Below are 19,946 nucleotides of genomic sequence, written 5' to 3' on the forward strand. Positions count from 1 at the left end.
TATATTATGTTGTACTCAAACGTGGAGAGTTCGATCCGCCACCTGAGAATTTTGTCGTTCTTGATCTTCCCCCTCTGTTTGTTGTTAAACATGAAGGCTACCGACCGCTGGTCGGTAAGCAGGGTGAAGCGTTTGCCGGCTAGGTAGTGCCTCCAGTGCCGCACTGCCTCAACTATGGCCTGGGCCTCCTTCTCTACCGAGGAGTGCCTGATCTCGGGCCCTTGGAGGGTTCTTGAGAAAAAGGCTACGGGCCGCCCATCCTGGTTGAGGGTGGCTGCTAAAGCGAAGTCGGACGCATCGCTTTCGACCTGGAAAGGGATGTTTTCGTCCACTGCCTGCAGCACGGCCTTCTCAATGTCATGTTTAATGCTGTTGAAGGCGGCATGGGCCTCGGCCGTGAGCGGGAAGGACGTTGATTTCAGGAGGGGACGGGCCTTGTCGGAATAATTGGGGACCCATTGGGCATAATAGAAGAACCCCAGGCACCTTTTCAGGGCCTTGGGAGTGTTTGGTAGGGGTAGCTCCCGTAGGGGGCGCAATCAGTCGGGGTCCGGACCGATTTCCCCGTTTTCCACCACGCAGCCCAGGATACAGAGGCGCGTGGTGCTAAAGACACACTTATCCTCATTGTAGGTGAGATTGAGTCTGAGGGCGGTTTTCAGAAATCTCGCGAGGTTCGAGTCATGGTCTTGCTGGTCGTGGCCGCAGATGGTGACGTTGTCTAGGTATGGGTAGGTGGCTGTTAACTGGTTCTCATCGACCATGCGGTCCATCTCCCGCTGGAAGACCGAGACCCCATTCGTTACCCCAAAGGGGACTCTGAGGAAGTGGTAGAGGCGTCCGTTCGCCTCGAAGGCGTTGTATGGACGGTCCTCCGGCCTAATGGGGAGCTGGTGGTATGCCGATTTTCGGTCGATGGTGGAAAACACCCGGTATTGCGCAATTTGGTTAACCATATCCGCTATGCGGGGCAGAGGGTAGGCGTCTAGCTGGGTGTATAGATTAACCGTCTGGCTATAATCTATCACCATCCGCTTCTTTTCACTACCCTTAACTACTACTACCTGGGCGCGCCACGGGCTGGTACTGCATTCGATGATACCCTCCCGCTTGAGTCTTTCTACTTCCGACGCAATGAACCGTCTATCCTCCCAGCTGTACCGCCTACTCTTGGTCGCTATGGGTCGACAGTTGGGTGCGAGGTTGGCGAACAGAGAGGGCGGCTGGACCTTCAGGGTAGCCAGACCGCACACTGTGAGGGGCGGCTGGGACCCACCGTAGGTAAGCGTGATACTTTGGTGGTGGCACTGGAAGTCCAGACCCAAGATCACGCTCACACAGAGATCTGGCATTATTAATAGTTTAAAATCTCTGTAATCAGTGCCTTTTACCAACAACATAACCGCGCAGAAACCTGTAATTTTTGAGGTATGAGTCTTATCAGCCATGGCAATTTTGCCCTGTGTGGGGACTATCGTTAGTGAAAGTCGTTTTACCAGGCTAGGATGAATAAGGCTTTCGGTGCTCCCACAGTCAATCAAGCATTTAACCTTGTTCCCGTTTACCTCTATGTCCATCATCGATTTAGACAACGGATGCGGCCTGGATTGATCCACTGTGATCGAGGCCACCAGTGGGTCCTGGAGGTCCGTGTAGTCGGGGCAAGATGGTGGACTCCATGAGGGTGGACAAGATGGCGTCCAAGATGGCCGCCCCCACGGCGTGCACGTGGCGGTGGTGGAGTTGGAGGCGAGGTTCCCTCTGCAGACTTTGCTGAAATGTCTTTTCTTCCCGCATTTAAAACAGGTGGTGCCCTTCGCTGGGCACAGATGCCTGGAGTGTTTGTCCTGGCCGCAGAAGTAGCATTTCGGGCCCCGATGCATCACGGCAGTAGTGGGGCTCCTGGGTAGGGGCTGGGGCTCCGATGGTGCTGGGCTGGCCTGAGACCTGGGAGGTGAAGATGGCTTCCAAGATGGCGGCCCCCACGAGGCGGAGTGGGCCGCGTGGCCTGAGGAACAGGATTCAGGGTTCCTCTGGGCCATATCCAGCGATCGCGCTATGCCCATAGCCTGTTTTAAGTCCAGTCCCTCCTTTTCAAACAGTTTCTGCCGAATGTAATTTGAACTGAGGCCCGCAATAAAGGAGTCTCGGATCAGCTCCTCCGTGTACACGATGGCAGACACGGCCTTACAGTTACAGTCTCTGCCCAGTACTTTTAGGCTTAGCATGAAGTCCTCTAGTGACTCACCATGCCGCTGCGTGCGAGTAGTCAGAAGATGCCTGGCGTACACCTCGTTTATTGGCCGCACGTAGTGGGCCTTCAGAATGGTGCAGGCATCCCCGTAGCTGGTGGCATCTTGGATGAGAGGGGCGACCCGATGGCTCACCCAGTTTCGCAGGATTCCCAGCTTCACGTCTCCGGTGGCGGTTGCGGCTGCTATGGCGGTGGATGAGTTTGCGATGAAAAATTCGAAGCATTGGAACCAGTGTCCGAACTGTGTGGCTGCGTCTGAGGCATGGCGGTCCAGATCCAAGCGCTCTGGTTTCAGGAGTCGATCCATCTTGGTGTTTTAGTGATTAAAATTGATGTGCCATCAATAACTCAAAGACAAGGAGTTTAAAGGATTCAACTGAAGGCTTTTAATCACTAAGAACATTGCAGGTCTTTCCACATCGGGTTCGTCTGATAGAATGACTCATACAGCTCTCGAGACCTTTATATGACAAAAGACAGGGGCGTAGCCAATACACACAATAGGAAAAAGGGGGCGGTATACACAATACAAAGCAGGGGGCTGATGAAGGCATATATTTCATCACAGCCAGCATTTATTGCCCATCCCTAATTGCCCTTGAGAAGGTGGTGGTGAGCTGCCTTCTTGAACTGCTGCAATCAGTGTGGTGAAGGTGCTCCCACAGTGCTGTTAGGGAGGAAGTTCCAGGATTTTTGACCCAGCGACGATGAAGTTCTGCCAAAACAAGGGTAAATCAAAGAATCAACATATCCTCTTCTGTAATGAAAAGGTAGAAGGTCTTTGGGGACATTGCTACAGTATTTTTACTTTGTTAGAATCTATCAAGATTGCCTACGTGGTACGAGAATGTGTGTATACTTCAAAAGATGGCTGTATCATTAAACAGGAAAAGCACATTAATATAATGAAGGACATTAAGCCAGAGGCAGTTGAAATCCTACAAAGATTTATTTAATTAAAAAAATTGCAATGTCAACAATTCTAGTTCAATTGTTAAGTATTTTTTCCACCATTGTAAACATTTCAACAAAATGACACACAGTATCAAAAACTACTGTACTGGGACATTATTGCAATTTTATCAAAAGCAAAAAAAATGCTACAGTAGAGGGAGTATATATTGATTTAGATCTATTCAGTCTCAGTAAAAGTTTACTTAAAATGTGCATGTCAAGAAAACTTTCAGAATACGTACACAAAATTAAGACAATGAAATAAAGCATGCTATTACATTCGAAGTGTAATCCCTGAAAGTAACAAATCAAACATTCAATTATGTCTTCATGTGCATTCACTCAAGAGTGACATACGTTGGATCTGTAGCAACTCCACAGTTGTTGTTTTTCATAGACATCAGTACATATCCATCATTACCCCAGTATGTTGACCAAGAATTTTTAATGAGCCAGTATGCTTGACCATCAAGTGTTCCATAACCAACAGCAAGCACAGCATGATCCAGATTGTACAGCTGGTGTCCTGAAATAGCAACATCATAATGCTAAAAACTATGTCCAATTCAGTGCAATGTCTATTTCCTAAATATTTTTATACTATATTCAAGTACAAACTCAATTTGGAAATGGTATGAATATTGCAATTACAGCGGTTTCTGAATCAGGGTAAGAGGAAGCTTTGTGATCAAAATGAGTGATGCCTGTGCTAGATGCTACAACCTTTGCATTCAATAACAAATTTTCCTACGTTCGGTATGGCATGGATTAGTTGCAAAATAAAGACCTCGCTGCTTTGCAGCAATGATTAATCTTAACCACAAACTCAATTCGCACACTCGCCATTACTGTAGCCTCTCGGTGAGCAAAGTAATTCAACGTTACTCAGAACTCAACTGAGATTGCCCATAATCAATTGTTTGAGGATCCTTGACCGTTGGGCAAAAGAAACTCATTAATAAGTTTGAAACCATTGCCAAAAGCTATACGACAGGGGTAGGAAAAAAAAAGCAGCTATTGGTTCAAGATTTTGCTTGTGAAAGGCATCTTCAATTCATGCTGTAGGATCTGTTCTCCTGGGCCTTCATGCCTAGAAATACTGCATCTCAAATAACTTCCTTATAATGTGGCATAATCCAGTCTCAGCATCCAAACCAATGTGGGCAGGTGAGCAGTGCTTCCAATTTACACTGGTAGATTGTTTCCCCAGAGTTAAGTGGCAAAATGCACTTTTTTTAAACTACAGGTTGAGCATACAAAATCCAGAGTTCCGGAATCTGGAACTCCGGATTATGGACGCTCAGCCTGTGCTTCAAAAAGCCATTAACTTTTGTTGTCTTTTTTTGAAAAATCCTATGAAAAATGCGAGTGATGCAATAAAACTTTAGTGTTGCGTTTTATCCTCCTTAATCTGCACAGCTCCACTAAGTGTTTCCGCCAGGCTGCGGCCACAGCAGCATGCCGCCCCGGTGGCCTAGTGTGGGCCATCGGATGCTCTGCAGAGCTCGCAGTGTCCCTCCCCTTTAACAGAAGGGGAGGGGCAGAGAAACGCGTCAGCGCTACGCGGGAGCGGCCCAGGCATTTCCGGACATTGGGGAGACCAAACGCAGATTGGGTGACCGCTTTGTGGAACACCTCCGTTCAGTCCGTAAGGGTGACCCCGAGCTTCCGGTCACCTGTCATTTCAATTCACCGTTCCATTCCTGCTCAGACCTCACCATCCGCGGCCTATTGCATTGTTCCACGGAAGCTCAGCGTAAGCTCGAGGAACAGCACCTCATCTTCCGATTAGGCACTTTACAGCCTTCCGGACTCAATATTGAGTTCAACAATTTCAGATCATAACCTCGGCCCCTATTTCATTTTTATATTTTTTATCCACACTTTTGGTTTGTGCCTTTTCCTTTTTTCTCTCTCCCGCATGGCAGCTGTCTCTCACTCTGCCAGCGCATTTCACTCTTCATCTAGAGCCATTGTCGGTTTCTTTACCTGTCCTATTACCATCTCGTCTCGCCTTGAATATCTCTTAATGCCTCTTCTTTCATCTCCTCCCCCATTTCCCAGCCCCCCCAAACTGCCTTTTAATCTGTTTCATTTCCTGCCTTTTTTTCCTCAGTTCTGACGAAGGGTTTCGACCCGAAACGTTGACTCTGTTTCTCTCTCCACGGATGTTGCCTGGCCTGCTGAGTTTTTCCAGCATTTTCTGTTGCTATTCCAGACTCGGAATGTGTTTCTGATGTCCGAAGTCCGGAAACGCCCGAGCCCAGATTGCGATATTTCCGGATTTCCGACATCAGAAACACGTTCCGAAGTCCGGAAAAACACGAAAACCGGCTCGGCCTCGGTCCTGAGGTTGCCGGATTTTGGACGCTCAACCTGTATCAAGAAAACAAGACCTATAGTACGGAACATTACTGTAACATAGAAGGCAACATGCATCACAAAGCAGTGATTCGGTGACACCAAGCTGAAGTGAGTGAGTGAAATTGGTGAATCTAGCTCCTACTAGCCTATTGGAGGGACATTTGCTGGAGAAAGGGAAGATTTACATGGTTTTCTGAATCATTTAATTTTGCATCTACCCTGGAGTTCTTTGGCAGCATAAACTGGGAACACCACACAATTATTAACAATAAAAGGCTGAAGAAGTTAAGGCATTCCAGAGTTTTGAGATTCTGGGAGTGAAAGAGTAAGAGACTGTGGGGGAAAAATTCAGTATCGCCCCGTTTGGGGCGCCATTATCGGCCGTGCGCAAAGTTTAGCGCCTGGCGCTAATTATCGCCTCCGACAGCAAGCTTGGCTTTTATCGCCCCTGGAGGTGATTGGAGCGCTAAATCAGGCGCTTCACACCTGTCTTAAGGCGCAGAGGCCGAGGAGCGAGGCACTACCTCAGAGCGCTGGCGAAGCAAGGAAGGGCAAATCAAAATGAACCTGCAAAGTGCTGCTCAGTACCCAAAACTCCTTCACACAGCGTTGAATCTCTCCAGAAGTCTCTCTCTCTCTCTCTCTCAGAATGCGTGGTGCAAAAATGTCACCGACAAAAAAAGGCAGGAAGCGGTCACCTTTAAATAGCGCTCCCCTAGTCCCTTTCTGACAGCATAACGCTCCCCTCAACCTGTCGTTGCTAGCGGCAGGCGGTAAGACAGGGGGCGCCACTCAATATCAGGTCCAGGGCGCTAACGGGGAGTCGCGCACTCGACTGACGTCACGATCTGTCGGCGCAGGAGATCGTGGCGGTAGTGTCTAGCGCCGCCGCAAAATGTCTAGCTAATTTCGCGAGTGGCGCAAACATCACCGCGCCCGGGTGCTAGTTGCTTTGCGCCCCATTAGCGCCCTCTTAAGGCACTAATGGGAGGTGCAAACAACTGAATTTTCCCCATGTGACAAGTCTGAATAAACATGCTATTTATGCAAGAATCACCCATCGCCAACATTTCCCTCGCAGCCGCGCAGCTGTCGGCCGGTCCCACGCAGGCTGCTTACCGGCTTTTCCAATGTGAAATTTTTCGCATGCACAAAACTTTGAATAGGCTATGCTGCCCATTAAAGAAACGGCACACCCCAAAAAAACATTAGGGGGAACATTGCCCATCACTCAGTTAGTTTTGAGGGGGGGCTGGGAGGAGGAAAAGTTGCCCACCTTCCAGATTTTTTTTTCTGATTACGACTCTGAAGTTTTTCTACATTAAAGACGCGATGTAAAATGTAAATTATTGTCATCTTGGAAGACAATTAAATCAGCACTAACATAATAGCCGATTGTGACTGGGCCCACTAAAATCAATTTGTCACAACAAGCAGTGAATAAACCTAGTCAGAAGTAGATTAGCGGTTTACACTTGCATTAATTTGGAAGACCCACTAAAATTGTAGAATGGGCCTATACTCTCTGGAGTTTAGAAGAATGAGAGGAGATCTCATTGAAACATACAAGATTCTGAGGGGGATTGACAGGGTAGATGCTGAGAGGTTGTTTCCCCCTGGCTGGAGAGTCTAGAACTAGGGGGCATAGTCTCAGGATAAGGGGTTGTAATTTAAGACTGAGATGAGGAGGAATTTCTTCACAGGTTTGTGAATCTTTGGAATTCTCTACCCCAGAGGGCTGTGGATGCTGAATCATTGAGTATATTCAAGGCCGAGATCGATAGATTTTTGGACTCTAGGGGAATCGAGGGATATGGGGATCGGGCGGGAAAGTGGAGTTGAGGTCGATGATCAGCCATGATCTTATTGAATGGCCGACTCCTGCTCCAAATTCTTATGTTCTTTAAAAAAAACACAATATATATCTCTAGCTATATCTCTCCCTATCTGTATTTTAGACTAGCAAAATTATGATCACCTTGCTAGATTGCACATTGGAACCAATGGCCGCGAATTTAATGGAGGAGGCGGGATGGTTGCCTGGTGGGCGAGATCCAGACCCGCTGCATCCGATCCCCAGTTGAGATTTTAGTTTAATTGGCCCCTTGAGTTGAGTGGTGCGTACTGGCCGGTCCAATGACTGGGGTTGGGTCTGCTAGTCGCCTCTGATGACGTCATTAGTGCGGATGTGTTTCAGGGCCCCATGCAGCCTCAGCCTTTCAGTTCTTGATTCTGCTGGAGTCTGGAATTGGCAAGGCCACAATGAGTGCATCGAAACCTAAGGCAGCACTATGCTTCACTGAGGACTCCCTCCAAGCTCTTGTGGAGGGAGTTAGAGGGCGCAGGGAGATTCTCTTCCCTCCGGATGGCCGGAAGAAGCCTCCTCAGCAGACCAAAGCAGCCTGGCTGCGCATTGCTGAGGAGGTCAGCGCAAGGTCCGTTTGTTCACGCACATGGATCCAGTGCAGGAAAAGCTTTAATGATCTTCTGCGATCATCAAAAGTGAGTATCCCATCACACTTGCCTTCATTCTGCTTCCCTTCTCTTCTCATCACCAGCACTCTGCGTTGTAAGCCTGCTCCTCCACATCCCACCTTACCCTTACCTCCCTTGCACCCTTACCTATCCATCTCTCTGTATATACTGAATGACCTCACCATCCTGCCTATGCACCTCTCACACTCACTCTCACTGTTATGCATTGACAACAACTAACAGCGCACAGGGAGCTAGCTTCCTCTTGGCACCTCACTCTATCTTGGTCTCCCTCTAAGCTTCTATTTTATGGATTCTTCACAGTCACTCCATCACTCTTGCTGAAACTCCACTCGAGTCCCTCCTTGTAGGAAAAGATAGCCCAATAAGAGGGAGGGAGCACAGACAGGAGGAGGCACACCAACCCTTGCAACATTGACAAGTGCTGAGGAGGCTGCACACAAAATCGTTGGAGGTGGCGAGGATCTGGAAGTGGGGGATGGAGAGACGAGCGGACTAGACGAAGCTGGTAACAGAATAGAGTTTCATCCCTCTCATTTAGATTTAATGATTGACTGCAATGGCATATGATGTTCATAGAGATTCGCTTTGTATCATCTGCACAAAAGGATGTGTCTGCTACTTCAAAATCAGATGTCTAACTCATGCCTTTACCCTCCTACAGGACTATCGAGCGCCCCCCTCCACACTGGCCAGGAAGAACAGCCAGACGACTCCTCAGAGGAACCTGCAGCCTCTGAGGGAGCAGCATCCCCAGGACTCAGCGCACCCAGCACCAGCGCAGATACGCACACCTCGGCGGGGCCCTCGCGAGTTAGAGCAGTGTTGTCACCTGGTGTATCACAGCTCGAGTTGAGTGCGGTGGTGACTTTGACAGCCACTGGTAAGGAGTGTCCACATGCTCCTCTGGGCTCCTGGTGTTGGTGCAGCATTGCGTAGATGTCAGCGACGACCACTCACGGAAGTCTCGGCCTCCTTTGGCACTGCTGCTCACTCATGTTGAGGAAGCTCATCCTCGGCCTGTAAAGCCGGTGTTGGGGGTATCTCCTGCGGTGAGGTGCAGGCCTGCACTGACGCCCTCTGCATCATTAGGTGGCTGAGCAGAAGGTTGGCGCTCCTGCTGCTGGTGCTGCTGCTGTGCCTGGTTGCGCTGGTGTCGCGGCTGCTGTTCCTCCAAATCTGACGACCAGGATGAAAGGATATAAATGGTTCCCATACCGCTGGTATATATCTCAGTCGAGGAATGGAGGTTGTGTGCGCTCAGACAAAGTGGCCAGAGGGTATTCCAAGGAGGTCACACGGCAGATGGATTTCAGCCTCAACACTCAAGATTAGTCGCTCTGCTAAATGTCTCCCAGGCCTCAAAGCACCAAGCTGTGGCATGTGAAAGAATGAGAGATTGCAGGACCACTTTTATTAAGCTGCTCGAGCAGCTGGCAACAATCCAGGTTCTAGGTCAACCCGGCTCGATTCACCAGACGTGTTTTAATGAAGGCGGGCAGCATGTTGAAAAACCTCGAAAATCTGCTCAGCCCTTTAAAATAGGATTATCCTGCCAGTTAACTGGCTTAACAACCTGTCCTGCCATTTGGTGTCAGGTCAGTTTGGGAGCGGCTGACCCGACACGTCCCAAAGTTGCGTGGAGGCGGGTTCGCAGCCTGCCCCATATTTCTCCGATTTTCACGACAGACCCGCCTCCAAACCCACCCCCTCAGATGAATAAAAATCGCAGCCAATATATCTAATTGCTAAAGAATGCTGAATATTTATACACTTGTTACATTATTTATTTTTTAATGTGAATAAGATGCACTGAACATACTATAAAACTACCTGGTAAACATTCGCACTGATTGTCAATATTTTGAGACTGCTAAATTGTGATTACACCGCAAATTAATATACTTTATTAAAAATGGTATTTAATTTGGCTGGATTGTAAAAGAACAGTTTATTATGAAGTAACAAGTTCTGTTGTATACTTCCTTTTGAAATACTGAATATTTGAATATGTTTATTACACAGAAAAGTCTATTCTGTTTTCCTTCACCTGTACAATATGAAAGTTAGAATACTTACCACATTTTGGCTCATAATAAACCCCATTGCTGTAAAATCTAAAGGACTTGTGTGAAGCATCAATCCCAACAGCCACTGGTCCATTTTGAAAGAGAGCCATCTTTAAGGCATTGTGGTTTCCTGAAGTAACATTGGTGTAGTACTTCACCTTAGCTGTCATTCTGGATTGATTATAGTGGCAGAATCCATTCTGGGATGGAGTGAAAACAGGAAATTCAAAATAAATAGCAAATTGAAAACACACACAACAGTCACCATTCAAAGGAACGCTAGGCTTCAAACCACACAGAACACTCGAGCTATTACTGCTAATACACTTTTATCTTTTTGTCTACTGCATAGTAAAAAGTGAACGTTTTCCATTTCTTGAGAACACTCATTCACTATTTTGCAAATCAGAAGCATTGGCGGGAATTTTCCAGGGGGTCAGCGGGTGGGATTGGTGGCGGGTCGGGTGGAAAATTTGATATTTTTGACCGCGGGTTGTCGTGTCCTCACTGTCAACTCACTCCCACGCGCCTTTCCCGATGTCGGGTCTGTCAGCGCTGAGCAGACCCGACAGGCAGTGGTGGGTGACCCAATTCAGGTAATTAGTGGCTTGTTTACAGCCACTTAAGAATGATTATCAGCTTACTTTTTGCATTTGGCAGCTCGCCCACGGGGTCCATGCTGGCCGTGGACCACGTCCGTCAAGCTGAGGTGGGAGTTTGGTGGCCATTGAATCAGCTGATGAGTTGACAGCTTCAAATGTAAAGTAAAAACTCCCACCTTACAGAGATATCTTCCCTCAGCCACAAGCTGTTCCTCACTGCATTTCCACAACAGATTCAGCATGCTGCAAGTCTTTGCACAAGTCTCCATCCAATCCGACCTCATTACTTCTCTTATCATTGACAGATCGCTTCCGTCATCTTTACTTCACCTGCCATCTATTCCATCAGCATGGGTGCCCTTTATACTCTCTCACCTTGATCCTCAGAATCCCATCGCGATCAACCCCAACACCAGCAGCACCAACAACCAACCAACCTTCTCTGCAATCAACTGATGCTGCACAGGACAGAGGGCATCAGCACCCGTGCACATTGCTGCCCGGCATGCCAGGGATGGCCTCACTATGGCCAGATTTACTTCACTTGACACTGTACACCCTGGCTGCCACATGGTGCGCCAGGTTGGCACCACCCCACACCAGCACCATAAAGCATTCCTACAATGTCCAAGCCATTCCGTTCACACTCATCACCATTGCTGGGGGTACCGTTATGTCTCACAACTCACTAAGCTACTTCCAAAGGTGCACACAAATCTGTCCAAGACCAGAAAGTGTTGAAAATAAAGATTTCAATGTTTGACACCACATTAACAGAAACTTTACATGAACATTGGCTAAAACACACAAGTGCCTACCCTTGTGTGTTGTTAGTTGGTATGATTGTACTAGGATGAGGGTGAGTGTGAGGGGTGGCTAGTGAGATGGGGAAGTGATAATGTAGATGGAGAGGGATGGGTGGAGGTGCAAAGTAAATTGGTGTGAGTAAGGATGTGCAGGAGTAGGGTAAGGAAGGCAGGGTGATGGGGATGTGATGAGAGGCACAGCAGGATGAGGTTGAGTGTGGCTTTGTGCTAACACTTTGTGATCTACTGAGATAATTGAAATGTTTGCGGCACGGCACCCAGGTCCTCCTGACCACATCCCTGCTTGTGACCTCCTCTGCAATGTGCAACCAGGCTGTGTTGATCTCCTGGGGAGGTCTCTTCCGCGCATGGGAAGGGAAGAGGACCTCCTTGGACCTCTAAGCATATGGAGGGAGTCACGGGGGAGCCTGGGTGCAGCTGTGCACCTCTGTGTAGTCACTGTCAGTGTTTGCAGCACTCCAATGCTGGAGAACACTGACAGCACAACCGGCAAAATAAATTTGGCCGTGGTCCCTTTAAGGAAATCGGCTGATGACGCGTCAGCAAATGACGTCACCAGACCCACTTCCTCTAATTAGCTGGGAAACACACCAGGCGGGCTTAACAAGCCCAATCAACAGAAATTCATTTCACAGAGCGGGATGGAGTCAGCAGTGTGGTCGGGACCAGACACCGACATCACCCGCCACGGACCCGCCGAGGTTAGGAAAATCCCGGCCATTGTCTCAACAAATATGTTTGTTAAAATACATGCTGGCCGATATTCCACTGAAGGTTCTTTTTAGTGGTCTGATCACTGTGCCTTATAAATACATTTAACAATTATGTATGGAAATGACTTGTGTGTACTCAGAGGAAAAATGAAGTAAACTGATAGAGCATGGTACTCCCAGATATCAATTTAGTTGTATCTGCCAACAAAAAGGTAGACCACCATCCAAGCAAAAAGGACAACAATCTTTTACATCCACTTCAATAAACATGATGCTTAAAGGATAGATTTTGATTGTGGTTAAAATTTTAAAAATCACCAACTGAGGTTTCTGGCAGATATCAATTAGAACTGAAGAAATATAGTTTCAACTACCCAGCAGTTAATGAATTAGTTTCCCACAAATTTGGAGTTAGCAAGAGATAGTGAATTGTAATCAAATTCGTTGATTAGCATACCAGCCCTTATAATCTGTCAAAAAGATGGTTGAAACTGCACAGGCAGACTTTGTATTCCAGTGACTGTTCTACTAAAAGCCCAGCTATCTCCTCTTGATCTTCAATTGCCAAGTCTTCCACTATCAACACCTTAGGGGGCCACCACTTACCTTGAGCAACCATATTAACAACACAGTGGCTGCAAGAGCAGGGCAGAGGCTCGGTACCTGCGATGAATGCCTGGCTTCCTGACCCCTCAAAGCCCCTATGAGTCTGACATCAAGAATGTGATGGAGTAGTCACCACTTACCCAGATGGGTGCAGCTACAACAACACCCACAAGCAGTTTGCTTGATTGGCCCCTCGCCACTGGACTCGATACTCACCCCGTCCACCACCAGCACATTGTGGCTGCAGGATGTACAATCTATAGGATGCACTGCAGCAACTCACCAAGGTTACTTCGATGGCACCTCCCTTCCTTGCGACCTCTACCCACACCAGGTCGTACACCACCCTGACTTAGATATGTATCGCCATTACTTCATCGTAGCTGGGTCAAGATCCTTAAATTCCCTAGTTGATACCATCATGGAAGTACCATCACCACAAGGACTGCAGCAGTTCAAGAAGGCCCACCACCACCTTCTCAAGGCAACTAGGATGGGTAATAAATGTGGCCTTGTCAGCCACATCCCAAGGACAATTTTTTTTTTAAATTCTAGTTTTCACTATGTAGGCGAAATGAACTTACTTCTAGGAAGTAGACTCTAAGGGCTGGATTTTCATTCAGGAGTCGGGAAGGAGGCGGGACTACAACTTTCGGGGTTGTAGTCCCGCCTCCATCGCGATGCGGCCAATCCACGCGATTTTAACTTGATTGACCTTGTTGAGCCCGCCCAGCGGGCTCAGCAGGCCAATTAAGGGCCACCTGGCAGCAGGTGACGTCACAGACTGAAATTTCATCTGTCAAGATATTTTGACAGATGAAATATCAGGGTTTCACAGCTGTTTGAAGCTGTCAAACACTGACAGTCTTACTTCTAACCTGAGTCCTTCTCCACAAACTCAGTTAGAAATCTCTCCTGCACAGAAAGCTGAAGGCTGTCACTTTTGACAGTTCGCAGCCATTCTGCTTTCTGTGCCGGTGAGATGAGGGATTCCCCGAACCTAAAGGAAGGAAGGAAGGAAGGCTGAAAAGGTAAAAGGTCATTTACACTTCTTTAATCACTTTAGTTACACCAAACACACTTACCTTTGCACTCATGCGCACATCACTCACCTGAACACCGACATCTCGACCCCTCCAAGCCCTTCAACCCGACGGCCCGACTCCTCTAACTTGGCGTGGTTTGGAGCCGTCGGGAATCCCACAGTTCAAGCTTAAAAATAGGGATTAGGCTAAAAACTGCCTGTTAACTACCTGTTAACAGGCAGTTAATTGGCACTAATCCCTTCCTGCCTCGGGTAGGCGGGTCCCAGTGTGGGGCAGGTACCTGCCTCCTTTGAAACTGGCATGGAGGCGGGTTGGGGGTGGGATGGGGTTGGGACCCCCGATTTCAGGATTTTAACCCCCCGCACGCCTCCAATCCCGACTCCACGGCCCAATGAAAATCGAGCCCCAAGAGTATTCTCAGTGTTAAGTATTGCAGCTCGGACTTTCCCTTTAAAAAGCAGTAAAATATTTCTGTAAAACCTCATCTGCGTGGTGAATTTAACAAGATTACACAATTATTGATTTAGTTACATCTTCCTTAATATTTAGGGTCTCACAGCAAAACAATAAAAGCAGAATTTCTCCAAAAGCTCTTGCATTCCAGTTTTCACGTACAAGTGTAATACCGTCCTGTCAACATTATTTTTATAAGTTGCAATTTTACACAAAGATGCTCATTCTCAGTGAACAGAGGGGATATAAAGCTGGCCGTCTGATTTTCATCCTGCTACTTGTGACCTACGCCAAATGACAGCATATCACTAACAGTCAGAAGGACAGACCGAACAACCATTTTGATTTCCAAATGCCAAGATCAGTTCTGAACATGCAAGGAATCTAAAATAACAACAGAAAACGCTGGAAAAACTCAGCAGGCCAGGCAACATCCGTGGAGAGAGAAACAGAGGCAACGTTTCGGGTCGAAACCCTTCTACAGGACGGAGGAAAAAAAGGCAGGAGATGAAAAGATTAAAGGGCAGTTTGGGGGCTGGGAAATGGGGGAGGGGATGAAAGAAGGAACATTAAGAGATATTCAAGGTGAGACAAGATGGTAATAGGACAGGTGAAGAAACAAACAATGGCTCGAGATGAAGTGTGAAATGCGCTGGCAGAGTGAAAGACAGCTGTCATGTGGAATAGAGAAAAAAAAAGGAAAAGGCACAAACCAAAAGTGTGGATAAAAAATATAAAAATATAATAGGGGCCGAGGTTGCAAGGAATCAAGGAATCTAACTTGCTTCAGAATCACTGTTGCTTTTTAATACAACATGGAGGGAAACGGAACTCTGCAGGTAAACCCTGAATACTAACCTGTCCCCTGTAAGAACCATATGACTCTGTAGTAGAAATTCCACCATGTTTCAGGACCCATTCAAATGCCTGCCATTCTTGTCCTCCATCACAAGCATTATTTCCAAAACCCCATGAACAATCCATCAACACTTGTTGCGATAGCTGGACTAAATAGCCTGTCTGAAAAGAAACACAATCCAAGTACTGAAATTAAGTTTACAGCAACAATGTTGTTCATGATTATTCAGGAAAAAAATGAAACTACTCCTAAACAACTGTTTAGGAAATCAAGGAAGTTGGCAGAGACCAGATTGATCTGCACCGTACAAATTAGACTCAGGGGCTCCATAGGATGTTTAATTCATTTAATTCAATAAAATATTCTCTGCTAATTTAACACTTTTCAATTAATCGTTAAAGAAGAAAAGAGAGAAACAACTTCCCCAAAAATGAGAATCAGAAGCAGCAGAAATGTGATTGAAAACACCGTCGTGTTTTTGGAAAGTGAGAAAAAAACCTACATAATCTACCTGAAGGTGCTTTTAGCTTTAAATGGTTCAACGATTTTGAACGCAATAATGAGGCTTTTACACTTAATTCCACTACTTTTAAAATAATTGGGAGAAGGATTAGAGGTGAGTTGAGGAGAAAATGTTTCACCCAGAGGGTGGTGGGGGTCTGGAACTCACTGCCTGAAAGGGTGGTAGAGGCAGAAACCCTCATCACTTTTAAAAAGTACTTGGATATGCACTTGAAGTGCCATAACCTACAGGGCTACGGACCAAGAGCTGGTGGAAAGTGGGATTAGGCTGGATAGCTCTTTTTCAGCCGGCACAGACACGATGGGCCGAATGGCCTCCTTCTGTGTCGTAAACTTCTATGATTCTATCCCTCCACATTTAAAGTCAAACAAAATACAGCATCAGTCCACAAATACCTCTGCAATAATATAAACATTACATTTAATGGAGATGTGTCCACACCATTCCAGCACTTGGTCACCCTCCTAGGAATGTTGGAGAAGTCACTACAAGTCTACCCTCGATCTAGAAGATAGTCCACATCCTGTGGCACCTCTAAAATAGACAAGCTAAGTGGCCAACTCTTCCCTTGCACCTCCAGTATCAGACTTCAGAAATGTTTACTCTGTGCAACAGTTAAGTACAGCATGTGGGCAGTTTTGAGTTAGGACAACCTTGTTCTCATCTCTTTAGCTTCCAATGGCACACGCCTGTCCATGTCCACTTCCATTATTCTGGATAACACATCAACCCCAAACAATCTCTCAGCTTTTATCCATTTACAATTTTTTTTAAAAACATAAAATGGGGAAAAGCAAGTAAACTATTATGCTCATCAGGATAAGGAACATCAATGGAGTCCCACCTTTTGGGTGCAGAAATTGTTCCTGGAACAATTTAAACGCTGGCTTTTCACTATCTGGATGTAGGTTGAGAACCAGCCCATACTGATGGGATGAAAGTCTCTACACAGTGAAATGAGGTTTCTGTTTCTAGTGAATATGGGTTCACAGCACAAACTGTCCCGAAATTGACACCAACAGACACCCCCACTCCAGAGGTCAGAGGATGGCGGTGTTGGGAATTTGAAAATATCAAATTGGTGCAGCAGGGGTCCTATCTAGAAAGCCGAGACATATTACTGGTACTTTATTCTGCATCTAACCATGCTTTACCGGACCCTGGAGGTTTTTAATTCTTACACAGTGCTCAGAATAAAGTGTTCCATTGCCCAACACTGACACCCCTCATCTTGAACACAACATTTTCTCTCTCTTTCACTCACACAAACATAAAATGAAAAAGTCCACTTTAAAAAGAGAGTTTTCATTATGGCAAGTATAGTACAAATTAAAGTTTTGTCTATTCTGTCCCAATCATATGTTTAAATCTAATCTAAAAAGGAGATATCGGCCCCGAATTTTAACCCAATGGGGTTTCCCCGCTCAGGCCTGAGTTAAAATTACAGTTGGGTCTCAATGATGTTACTGGACCACAACCTGCATATATAAAGAAGGACCCCGTTGGCTCCGGGCGCGTGCCCTCGCCGCCTGCTCAGGAGAGCAGGTTAAAATTGCAGATGCTGCGATCATGGTGGCTTTCAGACAGCTAAGAGCCCAGGGCGGTTTTAACCCCCCGCCCGCCAGGTTTCTGCTGAGCGAGTAGGGTTAAAATCGCTCCCATCTGCTGCTAAAATGTTGTCAAATTCATTTTGTTTTTCACAATCTTGAAGCAAGCCTCCACCAAAATTTGAAGGACTAACAATTGGAAGTGCTGGATTAACAGCAGGTAATCATTATTCACATAAAGAAAGAAAGACTTGGATTTATATAGCACCTTTCACAACCACTGGACGTCTCAGTGCTTTACAGCCAATGAAGTACTTTTTGAAGTGTAGTCACTGTTGTAATGTAGGAAACGCGGCAGCCAATTTGCGCACAGCAAGCTCCCACAAACGGCAATGTGATAATGACCAGATCATCTGTTTTAGTCATGTTGAATGAGGGATAAATATTGGCCAGGACACCGGGGATAACCCCCCTGCTCTTCTTCAAAATAGTGACGTGGGATCTTTTACGTCCACCTGAGAGGGCAGAATGGACCTTGGTTTAACGACTCATCCGAAAGACGGCACCTCTGACAGTGCAGCACTCCCTCAGCACTGCACTGGAGTGTCAGCCTAGATTTTTGTGCTCAAGTCCCTGGAGTGGGACTTGAACCCACAACCTTCTGACTCAGAGGCAAGTGTGCTACCCACTGAGCCACAGCTGACACTATTTTATGTTAAGCAGCACCCACCGCCATCCTTTTGATACCATAACAGATGCTGTGCCTCAGTCAAAGTTTCAGTTCCAATATAAACAGGAAAAGAAATACCCACCAGGCTCATTCTAGCTGAATAATAAAGTTAGAGTTGTAAAGGAAAAAAAAGTTACTTATACAAGACTATGGCCAAGGACCAACTAAAACAACAAATCAAATGAATCAAACAACATTCCCATGCCTAATCATTGGAGAATATAAAATAATTGCTTGCATTCCATGAGATCAAAGGCTTTGCTTGCATTAAGCAGGAGTGCTGCTGAACCCACGTGATGCAGTTGTTTAATGAAGTTCCTGAGTCACACACAGTTCAGTTGCTAGTTCAGACCATCAGCAACGTCACTTCAGATCTCACCATCAGTATTTCACTCTTTATTCAGATTTTAATGCAACAATGGAAAACAATGTGCAGGGCTATGGGGACAGAGCAGGGGAGTGGGTTGAATTGGATAGCTTTCAAAGAGCACGGCACAGGCACGGCGGGCCGAAAGGCCTCCTCCTGTGCTGTATAATTCTAGGATAACCATTGTAATAATTTCCAAACACATCATTCACCTTCAGAAAGAGCGCTCCTTCTATAGCACCTGTTGCACTAAAACTCCAGCAGGAGCCACATACAGCTTGATCTTTCACAGCGGTGACTGCACCTGGGAGATACAAAAAATTCAAAGCAAAATTCATAAATCTTTCCTTTAAATAAGTTGAATGAATCTGAATATTGCTAGACAAATTCAACAACAACAACTTGTATTTATATAGCGCCTTTAATGTAGTAAAACATCCCAAGGCACTTCACAGGAGTGACATCAAACAAAATTTGACACCGAGCCACATAAGGAGAAATTAGGGCAGGTGACCAAAAGCTTGGTCAAAGAGGTAGGTTTTAAGGAGCGTCTTAAAGGAGGAAAGAGAGGTAGAGAGGCGGAGAGGGTTAGGGAGGGAATTCCAGAGCTTAGGGCCCAGGCAGCTGAAGGCACGGCCACCAATGGTGGAGCGATTAAAATCAGGGATGCTCAAGAGGGCAGAATTGGAGGAGCACAGATATCTCAGAGGGTTGTGGGGGCTGGAGGTGGTTACAGAGATAGGGAGGGGCAAAGCCAGGGAGGGATTTGAAAACAAGGATGAGAATTTTAAAATTCTTAATAACATCCTCCAAATTTCAAACTTAAAAAAATATTTAGTTCCTCTATCTCTGGAAACCCACTGTTTCAGCTTATCTTCTGGGTGTGCAGAGCAGTCAGAAAACTATTAAATGTTTTAGTAGTTTTATGAAATTTTAAAGCATAAAGCTGAAATCGAATGTTTCAAACAGTGAGGCAATAAGATTAAAAAGTCACATTTTTTGTGACATGTATTCCCAATATAAAATGCAGTCTCCCATAAATATGTAAGACAATATATAATTCATTTGAGCAAAGCTACTACGAAAGTTGCTCTACTGACACTGTGAAAACACATGGTTGAAGAATTGAGTATTTTTTTTAGTTTGAGACTCGCTTACTTGCAGTTTTTTTTTTTTTAAAAGCACATATGACACTCAAAACAAATCAGCTCAGTCATCTTGAAATGATCTAATCTAGAGACAGATGTGTAATACATAGATTTAATCTTAATGTGTTTGACAATCAAAATCTGCACAGCATCGTGGCATTGACTCAAGCTCAGAAGAGGGGAGGGAAGGTAAGCAGTTTAGATTTAACTGCATTACAAAAAGGGTGGTGAATATATCAAGAAAAGACTTGCATTTCTATAGCGCCTTTCACGACCTCAGGACGTCCCAAAGCACTTTACAGCCAACAAAGTACTTTTTGAAGTGTAGCCACTGTTGTAATGTAGGAAACGCGGCAACCACTTTGCGCACAGCAAGATCCCACAAACA

At 46.1% G+C, this 19,946-nt stretch overlaps 1 protein-coding gene across 5 annotated transcripts in view; it reads right to left on the reverse strand.

Annotated features, from left to right (window-relative positions):
* Positions 1-2,642: 2,642 nt before the first annotated feature.
* Positions 2,643-19,946, reverse strand: part of LOC147103419 (digestive cysteine proteinase 2-like) — a 59,043-nt gene continuing 41,739 nt past the window's right edge. For 2 of the 5 annotated variants that reach the window (XM_085962985.1, XM_085962983.1), the window contains 5 exons: positions 18,623-18,714; positions 15,243-15,404; positions 10,148-10,337; positions 3,566-3,734; positions 2,643-2,969 (listed from right to left, as the gene is read on the reverse strand). In XM_085962985.1, the coding sequence (XP_085819111.1) occupies positions 2,894-2,969; positions 3,566-3,734; positions 10,148-10,337; positions 15,243-15,404; positions 18,623-18,714 (689 nt within the window). In that variant the 3' untranslated portion in view covers positions 2,643-2,893. Of the gene's footprint in view, positions 2,970-3,179; positions 3,735-10,147; positions 10,338-15,242; positions 15,405-18,622; positions 18,715-19,946 lie in introns of those variants that run through there. The other 3 variants (XM_085962987.1, XM_085962986.1, XM_085962984.1) reach the window with 2 other exon arrangements.

This window comes from Somniosus microcephalus, chromosome 20, assembly GCF_052327205.1.
Source record: "Somniosus microcephalus isolate GS21.2 chromosome 20, FLI_Smic_1.0, whole genome shotgun sequence".
In the NCBI taxonomy this organism is placed as follows: domain Eukaryota; kingdom Metazoa; phylum Chordata; class Chondrichthyes; order Squaliformes; family Somniosidae; genus Somniosus; species Somniosus microcephalus.